We start from the raw sequence: 18,124 nt of genomic DNA, 5'->3' as shown, positions 1-18,124 counted from the left end.
CCTAATCTTACCTAAGCAATGCATCTCTGAAATAATTAATGGCCCCATTGAACTGATAAGCTTTCCAGAATTTAAAACAGATTAACACCAATAACAATAATACTTAGCACTAGATTAATGTCTAATCCGAGTGCCTTGTTTTGTTTTTCAAAGTTAACAGAAACAACGCTAATCATGCAGCTGCCAATCTACGTGCTCCCAAAACAAGATACTGCCAGTAACATATTATGCACATAGTTATGAAGTTGTTATTGGTAATTAGGGCTAGAAAAGCAAGACTCTTAATAAGCTGTTTTTACGAGTTCTCCTTTATTGCTTAAAGCAGTAAACTATCAGTATATAATAGAAGTTTTTATACATACGTATCAAAAAAAGCTACAATATTTAGGTTAAACCACACACGTGTACCCAAACCAACTCCAGGTATGTTTATTTTTCTACTAATCCGCTCCAGAGCCCTGGCACATACCAACTACAAAATGAGTTTGCAGAGAACACTTTCCTTTCCACAAATAACACAAAATAACAGAACCAATGCAGCCAGTGCTTGTAAGCAGCGACCTCCAAGTGATTTCATCCCCCGCTCTCACCCTCGCACTGCTGCACGTTACAGCAATCTGCTCTCAGAGGGGAAGCGGCAGCTCGCAAGAGCAGCTTTCCCCATTTCTTCCCCTCCGCCAGTCAGTACATCCCCCAGTGCAAACCTGGAAGGCTGGAATTGAGCAAGCTGCACGCCCCCTTCTCCTCTCGGCCAAAACCAACAGCCAGAAGTGCTCTTATTACAACACTAGCACTACTCATTCATTCAAGCTGAGGCGCTCGGAGCATTTATTAGGGGCTCGCTGCGTCTCACTCGCAGTCTTGTCTCTGCTGAAGTCTGACTTAGACTTTAGCTCCAGACAGCCCAGCTATTTTCAGGAAGCAGCTAGAGAATGCTGCCCCAAGAAATACTTTCTCTGCTTATGCTGTTCTGTGTTTTCAGGGCTTCTGTTTCTGTTCTGGATGAAGATGATGACTATGATCTCATGTACGTGAATCTGGATAATGAAATTGAAGGTCCAGTTCTTGGTACTGAGGAAAGTAAGTAGATTTAAACTGAATTTGTGTTATGTGCAGAATTGCATTCTTTGTTGCCTAGCTCTTGTAACAGTTATTATTACAAACATAATTTTTTTTTCCAGAGGAAGAAGCATATGCTTGTACCAGTAGATTATTATGGACAGCAAATGCTGAAACACTTGGATGATGTGCCTTGGAATTTGCTTTATACTCTGTATTTTTCAGTTTTCCTCCAAAAGACTGCCAATGACACTTAGTTTTAGAATTGCTATAATACACACTACTTTTCTGTTTTTATATTGAGGGAAGCACACTGACAGTCTGGAGCACGTAAGCCTTGCACAGAGCCAGATTTTGTCAAATACTCCTTCTGTTTAAAAATGTAAGTACAAAGGAATAGGAACATCTGTATCTTCCATTCCAGCTGTTTCATGCGACTGCCAGCGAGAGCACACCGAGTGGGACAAGCTCTTCATCATGCTCGAGAACTCGCAGATGAAAGAGAACATGATGCTGCAGGCGATGGATGAGACCCTGAAGGTGGACCTGCAGACCCTGAAAGCAGAGCTGAGCCAGCTGACCACCAACCTTGCGGCCACCTTCGCCGCCGCGGTTGAGAAAGTCACCTCCCACATCGTGTCACAGGTAGAGCAGGCACTGGTGAGGAACAGTGATCAAGCTGAAGAAGTCAAGAGGCTTCACGAGTCTGAGCAAGGAAAGGTTCTTGAGCACGTTCTGCTGCTGAGCCACAACATGTCCAGCAGGCTCGGCCAGCTGGAGAGCGCTTGGCTGAGGAGGTCCGAGGTGGAGGCTCAGGAGACAGCTTTTCAGCAGGATAAATTCAGTCCCACCAGAGGAGACAATCTCATTTTGAACTCCCTGTGGAAAGAGCTACAGCAAACCAGAGCTGAACTGAAGGCATCGCAGAAATGGGCGGCTCAGCACTTACTGCCAGCGGGTAAGTCCATGTGCGCTATGCTTTGCCGGAGAGCTCTCTTTGGTGGGCCTGTCCAAACAGCCATCCTATAAACACCCCTCTTAAGCACCTTTCTCTGCATATTATTCCAAAGCAACCTTATGAATAGCACGGCAGCTTTGAGCAGTCTGTACGTACAGGGAGGAAACCCATTAACTGTTCTTGAAAAAGAGGCACCGAGCTTTTCAAACGTGGGATCAAAGAAGGGTTTAACCAAAGTCCTTACACATGGCAAAGCCAGCTAGGATCCCACCTCCTGCAGGCTCTCCCAGATCAAAACAGTTGCCAGAGAGCAGCAAACATATTTTAAACGTACAAATTATGTTCTCTCACCTTTTACCTTCCCAGCTGGTAACTCTTATGCATATGCACCAGCCCCTGAGCTCTCCTGTTCTCTTCGTGCATGTACCCGCTCCTTCCTCTTCCTAAACTAAATATCTCCTCACCAACTCCAGCTGCCCAAGAGCAGAGCTAGATCCGAGGACACGCTGCTGATGTCAATGCTTCCCGCGGCAGGGAGGGCACGTTCACTGCATGCAACTGTCAGGACAGAATATTTCCTCAAGCATAGAAAAATTAGTACCACTGTGGTATTGTTGGGTTGTTTTTTCCCTTCCAAAATGTTTGCATTGGTCAGCAAGTGAGGTGGCCATGGAAAGATGAGCTCATATCTCAAATTTCACGTCAGTTTTTCTGTGCACTGTAATTTGACACCCAAAAAGCATCTACAGCAACTTGGGTATGGCAGAGCAGACCTTCCTCTGTTTAAAGTATGGGTGCAAAATTGCTACATGCACAATATAACTATGTTGAATATAACTCTGCCTACCAGACAGCTATCATTGCGTGTCTCCTAAACGTTGACATGTCTTTGATGACCATATTTTCCACAAATGTAAGTTACTGCAGCTTAAAAACCTCAAGAAATCTACACTGGCAGAATCCCACGGATGCGTGCGAATAGGACGTTAGGGGTGCAGTTACACCAGCCTTGCCAGCAACCCTTAGCAACACCACCAGCATGAGCTCTTACACAGGTGAGCAAGAAGGAGCACTTCTTGGAACTGCTAAAGCAAAGGCAACAACTTACACAAGCCTATTACAATACAAACACAGTATAACAATAGTTTACATCAAAGCGTTTTACAGTCTAACGTGAATCTATCCTTTCAGGTAGGACGTGGATTTAGCTTTATAAGTAAACTGCTTTTACTGCTTTATTTATCACAATGCTTTAGTAATCTTTGCGTACTGGGACTAGATCTTACAGCATATTCCTTTTTTCCCAAACACATGAATCTTGCCTTCCAGAAAAGAATGATCTCATTCCTTATCTCTCTCCTGTAACATGGCCAGCCTTGCAGTCAGTCACTCTGCACTAGGTGAGAGTAAAAAAACTTGATCAGCATTAAGGATCTCTGTCTCATTAGTGGAAATCCAGATTATTTCCACTGGTTTCTACATGGTTTTATATTAAATGTTCTTATTTTTTTAATTTAAAAGACACAGTTTAAGTACTTCCAGAGTGTCTCTCTGGAAATTTTTTTTCAAGGGACTTTTTAGCAACTGACTTTAATTTCTCACATCTTGAATTACTGCCAGCCATACTCTTGAGGGATTTTCTAATCGCACTTTTTGTTCTTCAGTGAGGCTGGTTTTAATTTTGTTTAGGCCTTGATAATAAAGCCTGAAAGCTTGCTAATTAAAAGCTTTTTCACAATAGTGTTCCTAAGTAGCATTTGAAGGAGTATCCCCGGCAGTTGCTCGCTGCTCCTGCCCCTCCTCAAAAGGGCCAATGAAGAAACGTAAAATCTGCTCAAAGGTGAAAGGAAGCAGCCTATGAAATAACATGGCAGTGCAATCCTGGAGGACACAAAGAGTCCTTCATTCACTGAAGCAGAAATTTCCACACACATTTTGGACATTTTAGATCCTCTAGCTTGTTTAAACAGGAAATGAAGCAGCTTAATTCTAGAGGGGGGCTGCTTTTTCCCACCTATTGCTTAGAATATTAAGTTATATACAACTAGGGAACAGTACATAGAATATCAAAAATGGCTTGGGTTTGGTGATCATCAGTTACTTTTCTAAGTTTCATAAGCTTCTGTTAGTGCTTTTAACCAATCTGCATATTGATTAATTGGAGATGAGAGATGAACTGTTTTAAAAATATCAGTTGTCTTATACGTTTCCTGTGCTTAACCAGTGCACATGAAAGTTACTGGCCAATGGCCCTAAAGGCAGGGTCAGAAAAGGGAGTCGTTATACTAAACAAACACATCTCAGCATGCTTCTGCCATCGCTCCCCGCGCCTGCTTTTCTGTAGCCCCTGTCCCCTTCTCCTCCGCTGCCCAGTTACCCACGGGACAACTGCAGGCCACTACACAACTGCTCGTGATACAACCACCCAGCGGCTCCGTTTCTCCAGCTGCAACAGCAGTCTCACACTGCTATCCCAGGAATGGCACGGTACCTAAACCTGCTGTTTGACAGGTCACTGAACCCATCCCCTCACCATAATGTTGCCATTTTCATCACTCCATACTGAAAAAGAACACGTAGGCTAAAACAAGACCTAAATGAAACAGAGAGGGGACTACCTGACATAATTACCTATTGTAAAGTGCTAATTTCTCTAGGTGACCCAGCAAAAGAGAAGGTCTCCTAGGAGGCATGTCAGAGCAGAAGGCACCTGCCCTGCACAGACCCTCAGGGAAGCCCAACTTCCCAAGGCAAGCACCAGGGCAGACAGGCAGCATTAACCCTAAATGTCACTTTGCATGGCACAGGCCTATACAACACTACTTTTGCAGCAAGGGAAGAGCCAAGCCTTGTTCCTGCAGCCTGATTAGGCTCTAGACCCATTACCATAGTGTTTGGCAAATCCATCCGTCAGAACTGACGGCTTTTTCAAAGCATCCTACATCCCACTGGATGAGCTGAGCTCTCAGCTCCCCTTGAGAAGCCCAGGAGTGAGCATATGTCAAGGGTCCTAACCGTGCATGTACAAACAGACCGAGTTTTATTCACCTAACAACCTTTCTAACTTTTTCAGGGTGTGAAACAGCAATTCTATTCCCCATGCGTTCGAAAAAGATATTTGGGAGCGTTCACCCAACTGCTGGAATGACCCTTCACTCCTTCACTGCTTGTATCTGGATCAAGGTGACTGAGGCTTTGGAGAAAACTATTGTCTTCTCCTATGGAACCAAGCTAAATCCATATGAAATCCAGCTTTATCTCAGCCGGGACTCTGCAGTGCTTGTTGTTGGTGGTGACCAGCACAAGTTAGCTGTCAAAAATGTAGTTGTTCCTGGGAAGTGGATCCATCTCTGCAGTGCCTGGAGCTCGGAGAATGGATCCGCATCTCTGTGGGTGAAGGGAGAGCTCGCAGCCACTGCCTTGGACATTGCCGATTCTCACACCATTCCAGATGGAGGGATTTTGCAGATTGGTCAAGAAAAGAACGGCTGCTGCGTTGGAGGTGGATTTGATGAAGCTTTAGCCTTCTCTGGAAAATTAACTGGCTTTAACATGTGGGACAGAGTGCTCAGTGCCAAAGAGATAGCAGCGCAGAGCGGAGAAGATGCGTGCAGTATCAGGGGCAACATCATCGGGTGGGGAGTCACAGAAGTTTTGCCATACGGAGGAGCCCAGTACGTTTCTTAAATTCTGGCAAGGCAGTTTCTGAAGGAGAAAACATATTTCATGAAGAGCTGAACGCCAATACATACAAGTAAACAGAGCCGTAGGAGCCCACGTCTCTCGAATTCCCAAGGAAGATTAGCATTGCAAGTTTACAAAATGAGGTACTGTGGAGATGGGATTTGACCTCTGCCTGCTGTTTTGGCAAAACACTGAGAAAACCCACAAGGCGTGACATTGGAAAAGCTGTTCCTGAGGTCAGACGACCGCTCTCTCTCCAGCATAGCGTTTTCTGAGGTATAAAAGTGCCACTGTGGACGTTTCGGAGCTGAACGGTACTCCTGGCATCCCTGCTGAAGCAAACATATTGGGTATCCAGCTGACCAGTCCCTGCGTAACAGACATAAGGCTGCACATCTTCCCGGCTCCTCCAGTCATTGGTTTTTGTAGTGAATTGTACAGAGGAACCACATAAGCCAAGAAGTGTGTTGTTTATTAATTGTTGTTAGTAATTTGTAGACTATAACAAAACTAGCTCCTTGTTTAAAGCATTATTTATGCCACAGATTCACCTAACGTATAAAAGTAATATTCCCCATCATAATCTGATGTTACATTTTGAGAAAAATGCAGCTGTATTATATTGTAAATTGACTTCGTAATAATTTTATTGAAATTATTTTTGTAAAGTTGTTCTATAAATAAAGATACTTTACTAAACTAAAACTTTCCATGCTTCTCATGAACTGAAACTCAAAGTAAGTACCAACTGGGAATTTTTCCATGTTTTGAACCACACATTTCTAGCTGCTAATAGAAAAAGAACATAAATATCAACATCTCATACAGAGACACTCAGAGGACTGAAATCCAAGCATTAGTGAGAGACGGCTTTAAAGGCCCGTCATGATAACAATCCCTCTTGTGAATGCTGCCATGTGCAAGGATCTGCCACTTTAGTTCTCCCACGTGGACATGGTCGCTTGTACAGAAGAGATGCTTTGACATAGTGACACACGTGCGTTTGACCTGAGGCTGTGCTAGCATGGCACTTGGAGGCTGAAGGAAGGATTGGTTTTGAGATATCCCCAAATAAAAATCAGTCAGTTCTCCATGCATAATGCTGGCCATCCGAGGAGGACATACTCGGTTTTAAGATACATTTAGGGATCCAAGGTACCAACTTGTTTGATGCTAACAGGAGGTTCATACAAGGTGGTACTGATGGCAGCAGCTTTCTTCTCTCACATTTACAAGCTCATCTAAAATCCAATAAAAACATAGGGCTGGATACAGAGCATAAGAAGCAGATGCGGAGAGCCAAGACACTGGTGGTGATTTGTGTGTAGAAAACAGAGCAGAAGTAGACAGTGATGAATAGTTATTCACTGGATATGTAACCATTTATGACAAGAATGATTATTCACTACCTGTTGAAGCCTCTGAACAAGTTATCACGGCGAATGTCTTACTCAAAGCAATTCTTATTTCCACTGAAAGCAGCCCACCCTTCTGCTCTATTCACATGTTTCTCTCTCTCATTCTCTACAGATGACCTAAAAACGCACTTTGAAAAGTTTCTTGACATGTTGCTGCTATGCTTATTCCTGAATATGATGCAGCTACCAGATCCTTCCTTCCACGATACAAAAGTAGTAAGAAAAAGCTATGACAAGGTAATTTCCACTTTACTATGCCATTCAAAGGGGTTGTGCTTCATAGCTAAAGTTATATGATCTGCTCCAAAGTTTTGGCAACACTGTTTATTTAAGGTAAAAATAACTGCTCCAGTTGCTGGAATTTCTCCTATTACCCTCTAATAACAACATATCTAGATTTTAAATGCTTAGTAGGAAGCATGACAAAAATACCTTACTAAATACTATCTGCAAATAACCTTAACTAAAGAACAATGCAAGAGTACCTCCGTTCATCTGCTGTCAGCCAGGAAACAGATCTTCAGAGTTAAGAAAAACACTTGAGGTCCCACTATTGTGCAAGGGCAAAACCGCTCTCAAATCCTCTTTCCATACAGTGCCCTCCATTAAATGAAAACAAATGTCCATGAAACGCAGCAGAAAAAGCAAAATCCTCAAAAAGATGACCAGAAGTCCTTCCTGCCTTCCTGGCTACTTTTCTTACTGTACCTCATACCTGAAATGCTTTGTCTTGCAAGTAACCTTTTCCTATCTCTGTTCTGGTTTGGCAGATGGCCAAATGGAAAGCCAGTCCTTTCGTTCTCACTGACTCAGCTGGAAAACTCTCCTCTTTCCAATTGCTTTGCTTTTCCTTTATCGCCTCTGTGGACTAGCAAAGCTTTCCCAGTCCAGTCCCCTCCTGCCCAGCACCACAAGTCACCTCCATCAACATGCTTCTCTCTTTCCTTCCCAGCTTAACTATATTTTTCTTTGTCAACAGTTACTTTGCCTGTTTGGAAAACACCAAGCAAATAGTATTTTGGGGGAGTTGGTGCTCCAAATATGGAAAAGCCACTGTGACCCTGCTCTCGCACTGCAAACGTAGAAATGAAGATGCAAGAACAAGACACGCATGCCTGGAGTACGTTGCTGAGCCCAGTTCTGCTCTCTAACAAGCCTCTGCTGAATGCAACATCCACATCCCTTGCCTGAGCTCCTCTGGAAGGTGGAGCAGCTGTGGGACTCTCTCAGATTACAGCAACGGCTGCAGGGCAGTTTTGCGGCTGTCCCCTGGAAACAGGAATAAGTCTGCCTGGTGCCTTATGCTGATGGAAGGTGTCAGCACAGGGTCTGTCAGCATTGCAGGCACGGTACAGACACTTGCATGTTTAGAAGCTGAGTTCACACTAACTGGAAGAGAGTAGTTAAACACTCTTTCTAAAGAGCTCTTTTTTAGCTAATAAGATAAGAAACTGATTATGCAGCCAAACAGTTGCCCCAAGTAATCAAAAAATCCAGTTAGCTCTCACACTCGCAGGCAACGGGCCAAAGTCTACTATCAGTCTCACTGGTGCCATTAGGCTGAGCCCCATCTGTGCAGCACCAGAACAAGGCCCTTTGTCTCCGCACTGCTTTGTAAATCCATCCTTAGCAGCTTATCCTCTTGCTTGCCTTCTCCCTTCAGCACTCAGTCTTCAAGCACACTTCTTAGCCTGCTGCAAACCAACCTTTTCATGCCCGAAATACAAATTATGTACAGTGCAATTAAGCCAGTATGCAAAACAGAGCACTTTGCCTATTCAGAGTGCCTTCTTCCAGTTTGGAATTTCCAAATATGATGGACACAGCAACATCTGCTGGTAGAATAACATAAATACACAAAAATGAGCAGGAACAGTCATGATGAAACCTTCAGTTATGGGTGTTAATCACCTTTCCTAAACCTATGACTACACCATAAAACCTGTTTCACTTTATTTCTTTTTGTTAATAGCACTGCATTCTAAGGGGTAATACACAATGTTAACAAATAAATACTAACGTCACAAGTCTTAAAAGAATTATCCATGTGGCTTTGTAAGTTGTTAGCAATATTCTGTTCTTGGACTCTACTCAATTAGTATTACCACATAGCTCACACATATTTATTGTTTGTTATATTTATCACACATTTGTCCTTAAACAAAGCAGACAGAAATATGCAAACTCTTACCATAATGTCTTAACAACAACATTACTTTCTAGATTAGCTATCCCTCCATAAAACACCTAAAAATAATTACACTCCATTTATAATATTTAATAAATACAGAATGCACTCATTTAATTTGAGGACTTAACATCTTCATAACAATGTTCTTGGAATAATTAGACAGCTATTGCTACTTATTGCTGTTACCCGTACTTGAAGAAAAGCAAATAGCGATTTTACTACTGCAGTAGCACTATATTGCAACAAATGCTGTGAACTTTACTACTTCAACTAAATCAGACTTCCTTTTGTAGAGGTAGGAATATTTTTGGCTTTTTAAAACCACAAAAGTAAAATGCACAGAGTTTAGCAACAATATTCTATGTAAAGCTAATAATGTAGACAAAATTAAAGAACCACTACAAAGCTTTTATATCTTATATCTGACTATTTTGCCACAGAATGGGATTCATTTCATCCTCATTTATATTTTGGAGTATTGCCAATGACACTAATAGAAAGGATAAGAGCCCAGTAACTAGTGTCTCATATCATGGCTTATAATTTCAAGTCCATTAGTACGGTATACTAACAAGTACAGATGTATTTCCTGCCCTATGGGTCATCCAATCTATAATGAAACTTCCATAATCAACAAAGTTCAGTAAATGCACATATTCTTGAAAGGTCTTCCTTGATATAGTCTGTTATTAGACTGTGTCTAACATGTTTTATCACATGCTTATAGATATATCTATATGTATGCTTTATACATACATGCCTCTTACATGTTTTTACGTATAATGTGTTTGTTTATATATATGCCTAATACAGCCTAACTAATCTAATGGTGGGCACGCTGCAGGATTAAATCCAAAATCTCAGTGAGATCCTACCTTGAAGGACACTTTTGACAATGGTGTCTGTGTGATCAGCCAGCAGATCTGCTTTAGCGATTGCAGCCAAGGATAGATAACTTGACATGTTTCTGCACAGCTCCTTATTGCCCCTCTGAAGAAATTTCACCGCCACTGGGACAGCTAAGGCCATTACTGGAGGTCGATTGTAATTCTGTAAGAACATGAAAAGCCACTGGAAAATAAGCAGCTGAAAACAATGATTAAAATAAAGTCTCGTGTTGATCAAAGTAGAAAAACAAACATCAAAACAACAGGGAAAAAAAGGCAAAAAACATGTCAAGAAAGGTTATGTTTTGGTAACACCACTGAAGGCGGACTTCAAAGAAAGAGCAAGTAAGGAAATTTAAGAAGTGCTGCACCAGGAGATGCTAATAATGCACCTATTTTTGTCTTCTGCAAGAGGAGAAAACACAATATCAAGTGCACTAGTTAATTGTTAACTGCTGTAACATTTCTAAGAAGGTATTTTGTTTGGTGCTCTCAGAGAAGACAGCAGAAGCTGTATCCATCATCCACACAGAGTAGGTAATTTTCATCCCAAAGCGTAGAAAACACCTCAGAGCAGTCACTCGTGCTGTTGACTGGTAAATATTGCGCCCTGCAGTAAGAGACACATTGCTGCCTGTCATTCCTGCGTCGCAGTGACCTGCCCCACTCCGATGTCCAGCGCCAAGCAGGGCAGCCCAATGTGGAGGCACAGAGTCAAGGCTCAGGGAAGCTTAATTTCAAGCACAGGTAAATCTTCCCCAGCACAAGACACAGCTTCCCTCATGTAAACCGAAGTGTGTTACTACTCTGCATTTTGGCCTCTCTCTGGGCTGGCAGAGACCATGTGAAGAAAGGACGCCTCTGTTCCCAGAACAGGATCTCATGCTAAGCCACTGGGACTAAATCGAAGGCAAACTGGTCAAATGAGGAAAAGAGTATGCATGAGTAAGTGTACTGGGAGACCTGCTCACAGGGTAATAGCTTTAGTATTGATCATCACTTTTCCTCTAATAATAATTTAGATTTCCTTTCTTAAACTCCAGTCAATTTCTCTGAACATCAGGGTCAACTGAAATTTTTCAAGACAGCTAACTTCTGTCCTCCAAATGGCATCAAGCTTCAGTGATGTCAGGGGTATCTGCATGTACACTTAAGTTTTGACAGAAAAGGTCAGAAAAGGTTTTCTGCGACTATTTGTATACGTGAAATTGTGTGCACAGACTGTACGCATCTATTGCCCATTAAGTTCCCATACGTAACTGCCTTTGAAACTAGTAGGATATGTTTATGTATAACTGAGGACCTACATTCTTTCTGGAGCCTCCTTAATCAGTGCTTTTCTCTCATCTTCACTCAGTTTTGAACATCTCTTTGAAACTGGAGTACATCATTGTTTTTGAAAACAATCCTGCAATATGATTATATTTAATTAGCATCTGAAATCACAGGCAACCACTGGAACCCAGATGTTTCAGAGAGCAACAAAATAGTGCAAAGAAAGGCAGTCCAGACTTAACACAAGCTTATTCTGGAGCAGCACTGAAAAAAATAGATTTAGACCTGAGAAAAACCAAACCTGCTGTTCCATATACCCTGCTACGTTGCCTCCTAGGCCAGCTCTGCCTCCATCAGCAGTAACTGCCTTTGCCATTAGCCTCACGGAGAGCAGGACTGACCCTAATTAAGGCTGCATTGTACTACTCAACCAATGCAAAAGAGCCAAGTTTAACCAGCTATGAGGATTTTTCCTTGCAACAGAGACCTGCCAGGCAGGTCGCTCCAGCGGCTGCAGCCACTCCAGGACAGTCCCTTTTTGCCAGCCCCTAAGGAAGAAAGGGCTGCAGCATCTCCTAGGTGTCAAGACAGCTCATCGTGGCAACAGCCATAAGACCAAAAAGAGCGTCTTTAATGAGAAAAGCCTTTAAAATTAATAGAGCTTTATGCAGCAGCATGTTTAAATCAACATAATGCCTCATTATATTTGGCTGAGAGGCACTACTGAGTAGGAGCCAAATTTGGCCTCCAAATTATGCTCTAGGATTCCATGCAGAAAGAACAAGAGGATAAGGTTTGGCCCTCTGACTATGATTTAAAAGATGTAAGAAAATTCCAAAGAACAATGTTTTTTTCCTACAATAAAGATAAAATACTTAGTTAAGAAAATGTTTTAATTCGGATGAAAGGAGACAAGGTTTCATTTGTTCCATTATAAATATCAGGGCATGAATGCACACTTATGAAAACGTGAAGGTGACAATGAAAAACAGATTTCAATAATATGATATAGTGATGTTTGCAAACGTAGGGGACCTCCCTGCTGCTTATATCAACAGAAACATGCTGTGAGATTCAACCCAGCTGCCAGATATTCATTACTACTTCAACTATCTCTCACTTATTGCATAAAAACTCATTTTATGCCTTCTTTCTTTCTTTATGCAGAGGAACTTGCTGATAATAGCTCTGTTTCAGGTAGCGGTAAATGTACTTCCACAACTTTCTCATTTCATTTAAATGAACTCCTTTCTTGAAGTAATCTGCAACACAGTGCCATCCCTAAAACATTTGGATATGAGCTAACTTGATTTAGGCACACAGTTGCCAACAGCACAAACTGAAAGCTTAGACGAGCCATTGCGTACTTTAGTATTCTCATGAAATATGATTTCTAGAGTGCCTCAAAGACAAAATATGATTTTACAATGTACAGTCTCTCATCTGGAAAGTTTAAGCTGTGCTGCTACCGGTATCCAAATCCAGTTACTGTCTCACCTCCAGGGACACAAGACAGAAAGGGAGATTAGGCAACACCTCCAGGAACACGTTGCCTATCAGAAAGTGTGGTTCCTGCCAAAGCCCGTCATTCACAGAGAAAGGCAGAGGGGACACAACCCCCTGATATAGCACTGACCTTCATAGGACACGTTACTGTGCCCTGCGCTGGGGCGCAGCTTATGGATCATGGCTCAGGGATGCCAGCGCAGTGCAGAAATCTTGCTAAGCCTCATCCACAGTCTTGACCAAATGTCTGGCTAGAATAAACCTCTATGCTTCCCAAACCAAAACCAACAATTGATTGATTCAGACGGTTTCAGAAAAGGAGCTTTTTCCTTCTTTCAATATTTTGCTTTAATACACTTTTTTGTGCGTCTTCAGAGTGACAGACTGGGAGTAAACAGAACTGACCATTGCAAAGTAAAATTTCATTAAAGCAAATTCAGCATTAATGTTATTTTTTCTGAAAATCTTTGTTTCTTTTGGACTTCAAACACTTTCAGCCAAACTAGATGAGAAATCTCAATAAGTCTATGAAACAATATATCCTACAAGGGGCTAAGCAGTACCTTTCATGGGACAGTGTCATACTTGTGCCACTGTCACTTGAATTTTTATAATGAAAGAACAACAAAAAAACCCCCACCACATCTGATTTAAGAGGCAGAGGTAAAGAAAGCAACTATGAAACAGCAGACGTACTGCAAACATCGCCCCAGAGTAGTCTGTATATGGAGAAACAGTTGCTATGAAGTGCCTCTATCTGACACGGAGCTGGTCTCCATGAATCATACCCACAGTTGAAACTCTGGAAACAACCCAGATTTCTGCTTTCAGTTAGATAACTGTGCACCTAGGTTTCTCTGTTTGTCTCTCCAGTGTATTATATCGCTTTCCCAACAAGGAATAATATTGCCTGCAGTCCTGGCTAAAAACAAACAAAACCAACCAAACAAAACCCAAAACCCACAAACAAACAAAACCAAAAAAACCCCCAAAGTCACCCTGATTTAATACCAGATTCCCCCTTCCCCTGCCTTTAAATGGCTTTTCACCCTCAGCTTACTTTCTTAGAAAGCCTTGGAATAGCCCTTTCCTATCCCCAAAAGGCTGCTATATACCACGATGTCTTCTTTTTAGTCTTGCATTCACAGGTAGTGATAGTTCATAGACTGTTGAGTTCAAATAGGACCCAATTTCAGCTGTTCTTCTAGCAAATGTTTTTGGGACCAGTCTTCTTGTTGTTGCCTCTAACATTTAGTAAAATATTCTAAGAAATTATTCCAACACTCCTGGCCAGAGCATAACTTCTTTCTAGTCCTCTGTTTAGAGTAGTAGCAATCAAATTTTAGTTCAGAAGTCAGTTTTCTGTGTTGTATCTGGACTCAGCTTTTACAATCAAAATGTTAAGGGAGCTCCTCCTTACTGACAGCATATCTAATCACCTATATTTCATGTCATTAAACTCTCTTTGGTATTTTGCTGCCTTCCAGAATGACTTGAAAGAATAACCTCTTCCCTGATACTAAATGCTTTCAAATGACTCTTTCTGTAACCACAGAAAATGATAGTTCTATGTCTCCCACTTTAACACTGATGTGAAACGCAAATACTTAGAATTAATGGAGCATTAAGATAATGAAATCTGGCACTAAACAGTCAAGACACTTCTAAAGATAAGGAAGCTGCCAAAACTTCTGATTCACTGCAACAGACGCCATATGCATGTAACAATATACCTTAACAATCGGGGTCATATTCTCGGTTTTAAACAAATGCAACCACTCCCATACACCCTCAGAAAACATAAAGTACAACTGCATTTTAAAAGATAAAACCAAATAACCAATGAATGCATTGCACTCCCTTTTTTTCCAGCTCACTCTTACCTGCAAGATACAGCTCATGATATCGGATGCAATTTTTGCATGTGGTGTGTCCTCATCTTTTCCAGAAGGCTTCAGGTTGTGTTCTAGACACGATTCCCAGAGAGCCACAAGGGCTTTCCCATGCTTTTCGATGGACGCCGTCTCCCTGATGGCAGTGGTGATGCGAGTGATGCAGATTTCCACCACGGCCTGGTCATTGTCATTGGTCTGGTAGTCCTGGTTCAAATGAAAAGACGTTTGCCAATGAATGCCCATCCTTTTCAAGGGCCCCACTGCCTGAAGATACAAAGTTTTCGTAACTGTCCAGTGTCCATTTTCTCACTTCCACTTTTACAACTAACATTTAGTGTGATTAAACTCAGACGTTAGTCATCCCGTAGACAATTCACTGTTTTAGGTGTTAATTCTCATTATTGTAAAGGTATGGTTATCAAATGATTTTTAGTAGTCTGTCTTGAAGCATGGCCTTCTTGACCAGGGATTGCAGCTGCACACCTTGGAACCACTTGCACAGGCCTCTTCTCCCATAACCATCCTAAAACTGAAACTGGAATTGTTATATCCACAATATATATAGCCAAATGCAGGGTCCCGAATATTTCACATCACGTCACGTCCCTGATGTAAACAGTTAGTTTCAATTAGTATCAATGTAACATGAATAAAACTTAATTAAATAGGCTTTATCACAAAATCCTGTAATCCCCCGTGATCACTGACACAGATGCCACGTGGATACGAAACAGCAGCGCTTTGCCATAACTTAAAAGACCCAGAGTACACAATCACCATCCCCTGGTCTAACCTATGCTGTTCCACCCTAAAAAGTAATGAAGGTAAAAGACAGTTTGAAGTATTAATCAAAAATCATTGGTTTTGCTAGATAAAGCATGGCTATTTTTTAAAGGGCTGGAGCCAAGTTCAGCACTAGCTTGCAGAAGTGCAGCTCCAGAGTTAGCTCCGGGGGCTCTGCGCTGCAGCCGGGTATGACAGCGTATCCCAGGCAGAAGCCACGATGTTTGGGTCTGTCTCGAAGCATTTCTCTGCCTTTATTCACAGCTAGCCCTCTACAAGCTTTGCTTGGTGTGACAGAAAAATCCATGCACTTATTTAAAAAGAGAAAACACTTCCACTTTTTCTTTTGCGTAAGATTACCTATCAGTAAGGAGGTGAACCAGTTAACAGCCACTGGCTGGGACAGCACAATAGCAAACCCCTGGCGAGAGTCACGGTCGCTGGCTGTGCGTGGACAGGGAAAGCGGAGCGGTCCTGTCCGCACTGCTGTGAAACTCCTCACGTTTGGGGGAAAAAACGTCTGTCTGAGCAGTCTGGGTTTGACATCAGGAGCAGGGCAGCGCTGGAGCATCTCCCCGATCTCCAGAGCCCTCTGGTGGGAATCGCTGCTCAGCAGCTCGGAGGCAGGGGATGGCTCGCAGGATGCTTTAGCGGCTTAACGCAGACCGGTGTGTTTGCAAAAACATTTTGTAGCAAATTCAGGCATTTTCTCTCAAAAAGTATATTAGAGGGAATTTGTGTAAAATTCCTGATAATCTGCAGTTAGGCGAGTCGAAGTACATCACAACAGCAGAGGCAATGGCTAAAATAACTTGATTAATGTTCTGAAAGACTGTGCTGTATTTGCTGTCAAAGAAATGACCAAAGAGAAGAGCCAGTGTACGGTGGCCGTCCTGATGGATGAGTCAGTTCTTGTTGCAACCAGCAACGCCGTGATCAATGCTCTGAGAGTCAGAGGTTTGCACGTTGCCAAAACTGATTTCTAGCATCACATGCTATACAAAGTGCCGGAAAAGTGCAGTTGTGAGAACATGCATGTGTTGCTAATTGAATATCCTAAGGCTCAAAAAAGATTTTCCCTTCTCTTCATCAGACTGGAAGGAGGAAGGATAAAGAGGGTTTTTTTGTTGGGTTTTTTTTTGTGGTTTTGTTTTTTTTTTTTTTTATAACACTTTTAAAGAGTTTACCAAAATCCTTGAGCCTGCCATCATTCAGAACACTTTCTGCTGCAAACAGAATACACACTTATATATACAGTGTACCTGTAACCTCCTGTTAATCTTTAATATGCCTTAAATAACTATTTAATAAAAATTATTATAAAGATGAACTTGAAATATCTTTAAAGGAAATCTAGCTAGTGGGAACTGGGTTTGGTTACCACATTTTTAAATCTTACACTTTGCTCTGAATTCTCGAGATTTTTAGAAACTTAAATTGTGTATGTCCCTGTCTTTAATATTTTATTTATACAATACCTTTAATGTCGTGAAAAATTTTTAAAGACAGTGTTTCACTTACCGCAGATGAACTAATTATTCTTATTTGTTCAAGAGCTTCTGAGAGGCTTCCTTCGATTTCGGCATCCTCTAAGGAGAAGAGATCCCCTGCACGTGAAAGGTCCTTTTGTGCCAACACCAGCCCAAATAGATGATGCATGGCTGCGTTCGCTGCCGCTCAGCCAGAGCTCTGCATGCACCATGTGCATGAATGACTCAGATGAGGGCAGAATGGAAACAATCCTGTGGACTGGCGATCAACTTAATATGAAGAATAAGTCTGGGGCATCTTTCAAGACTTCCTTGGCCCCAATCTAAAAGGAGGAAAAAAACAAGCAAAACAAAACAAAAAAACAGGGAAAAATTAGCAAATGCATTGACTGTCATATTCCAATTTAGCAGAGATTTTTTCAACAGTGTATGTAAGCAGCACACAGGATCCCCCGATCCAGGGACATCCTTAAGCACGTACCACGAACCGCATGTTGAAGGACCTTTTGCCCTCAAACACTAAACAGCTTACAATTAGCTAAACAATACATAACTTTTAACAAATAAAACCAAGGTTTTTTCATTTCAATGCATATCACCTGAGCAGGATGGTGACTGGACTAACTGATAAGGATTACAAACTGCCTTTCTGTGGTCAGTAGCAGAGTGGAGCTAGAGGAGGCAGGTGGAGCTGCTTCGTTTGTTTTCTGGGTTGTTGTGTCTTGACTCCAGAAGCACACTATTAGCAAGATTAAGAAGATAATGATTTTTGTTTAGAAAAACAGTGAGTTCTGTTGCCAAAATGATCCCTACAGTCTTTTCAACTCATGTAAAACAAACACTTGGCTGGGCTGAAACTATGCACTTCTCCTTGGCTGGGGAATTTAACAGAAACCGAGCCAAGTGGGGCCAGGCTCGGCACCACGCACACACTCGTGAAAGAGGACAGTCCTGCACTTGTGCCCCAAAACTCTGGTG

General features: G+C 42.0%; 2 protein-coding genes across 3 annotated transcripts in view; one reads left to right on the top strand and one right to left on the bottom strand.

Moving 5' to 3' along the window:
• Positions 1–17,315, bottom strand: part of VEPH1 (ventricular zone expressed PH domain containing 1) — a gene marked incomplete at both ends in the record, with an annotated part of 82,916 nt that extends 65,601 nt beyond the window's left edge. For both annotated transcript variants that reach the window (XM_082318993.1, XM_082318994.1), the window contains 3 exons: positions 10,186–10,360; positions 14,862–15,077; positions 17,178–17,315. In XM_082318993.1, the coding sequence (XP_082175119.1) occupies positions 10,186–10,360; positions 14,862–15,077; positions 17,178–17,315 (529 nt within the window). The remainder of the gene's footprint in view (positions 1–10,185; positions 10,361–14,861; positions 15,078–17,177) is intronic.
• Positions 933–5,704, top strand: PTX3 (pentraxin 3; the record flags this gene model as incomplete). The annotated part of the gene is made up of 3 exons (XM_082319975.1): positions 933–1,080; positions 1,484–2,017; positions 5,091–5,704. 3 exons carry the CDS (start codon positions 933–935, stop codon positions 5,702–5,704), a joined length of 1,296 nt encoding a protein of 431 aa, XP_082176101.1.
• Positions 17,316–18,124: the final 809 nt, after the last annotated feature.

Source organism: Platalea leucorodia (assembly GCF_965183815.1).
Source record: "Platalea leucorodia genome assembly, chromosome: 8".
NCBI classification, from domain to species: Eukaryota; Metazoa; Chordata; class Aves; order Pelecaniformes; family Threskiornithidae; genus Platalea; species Platalea leucorodia.
Note: the sequence above shows the minus strand (reverse complement) of the source record. Positions and strands in the feature narration are given on the sequence as shown.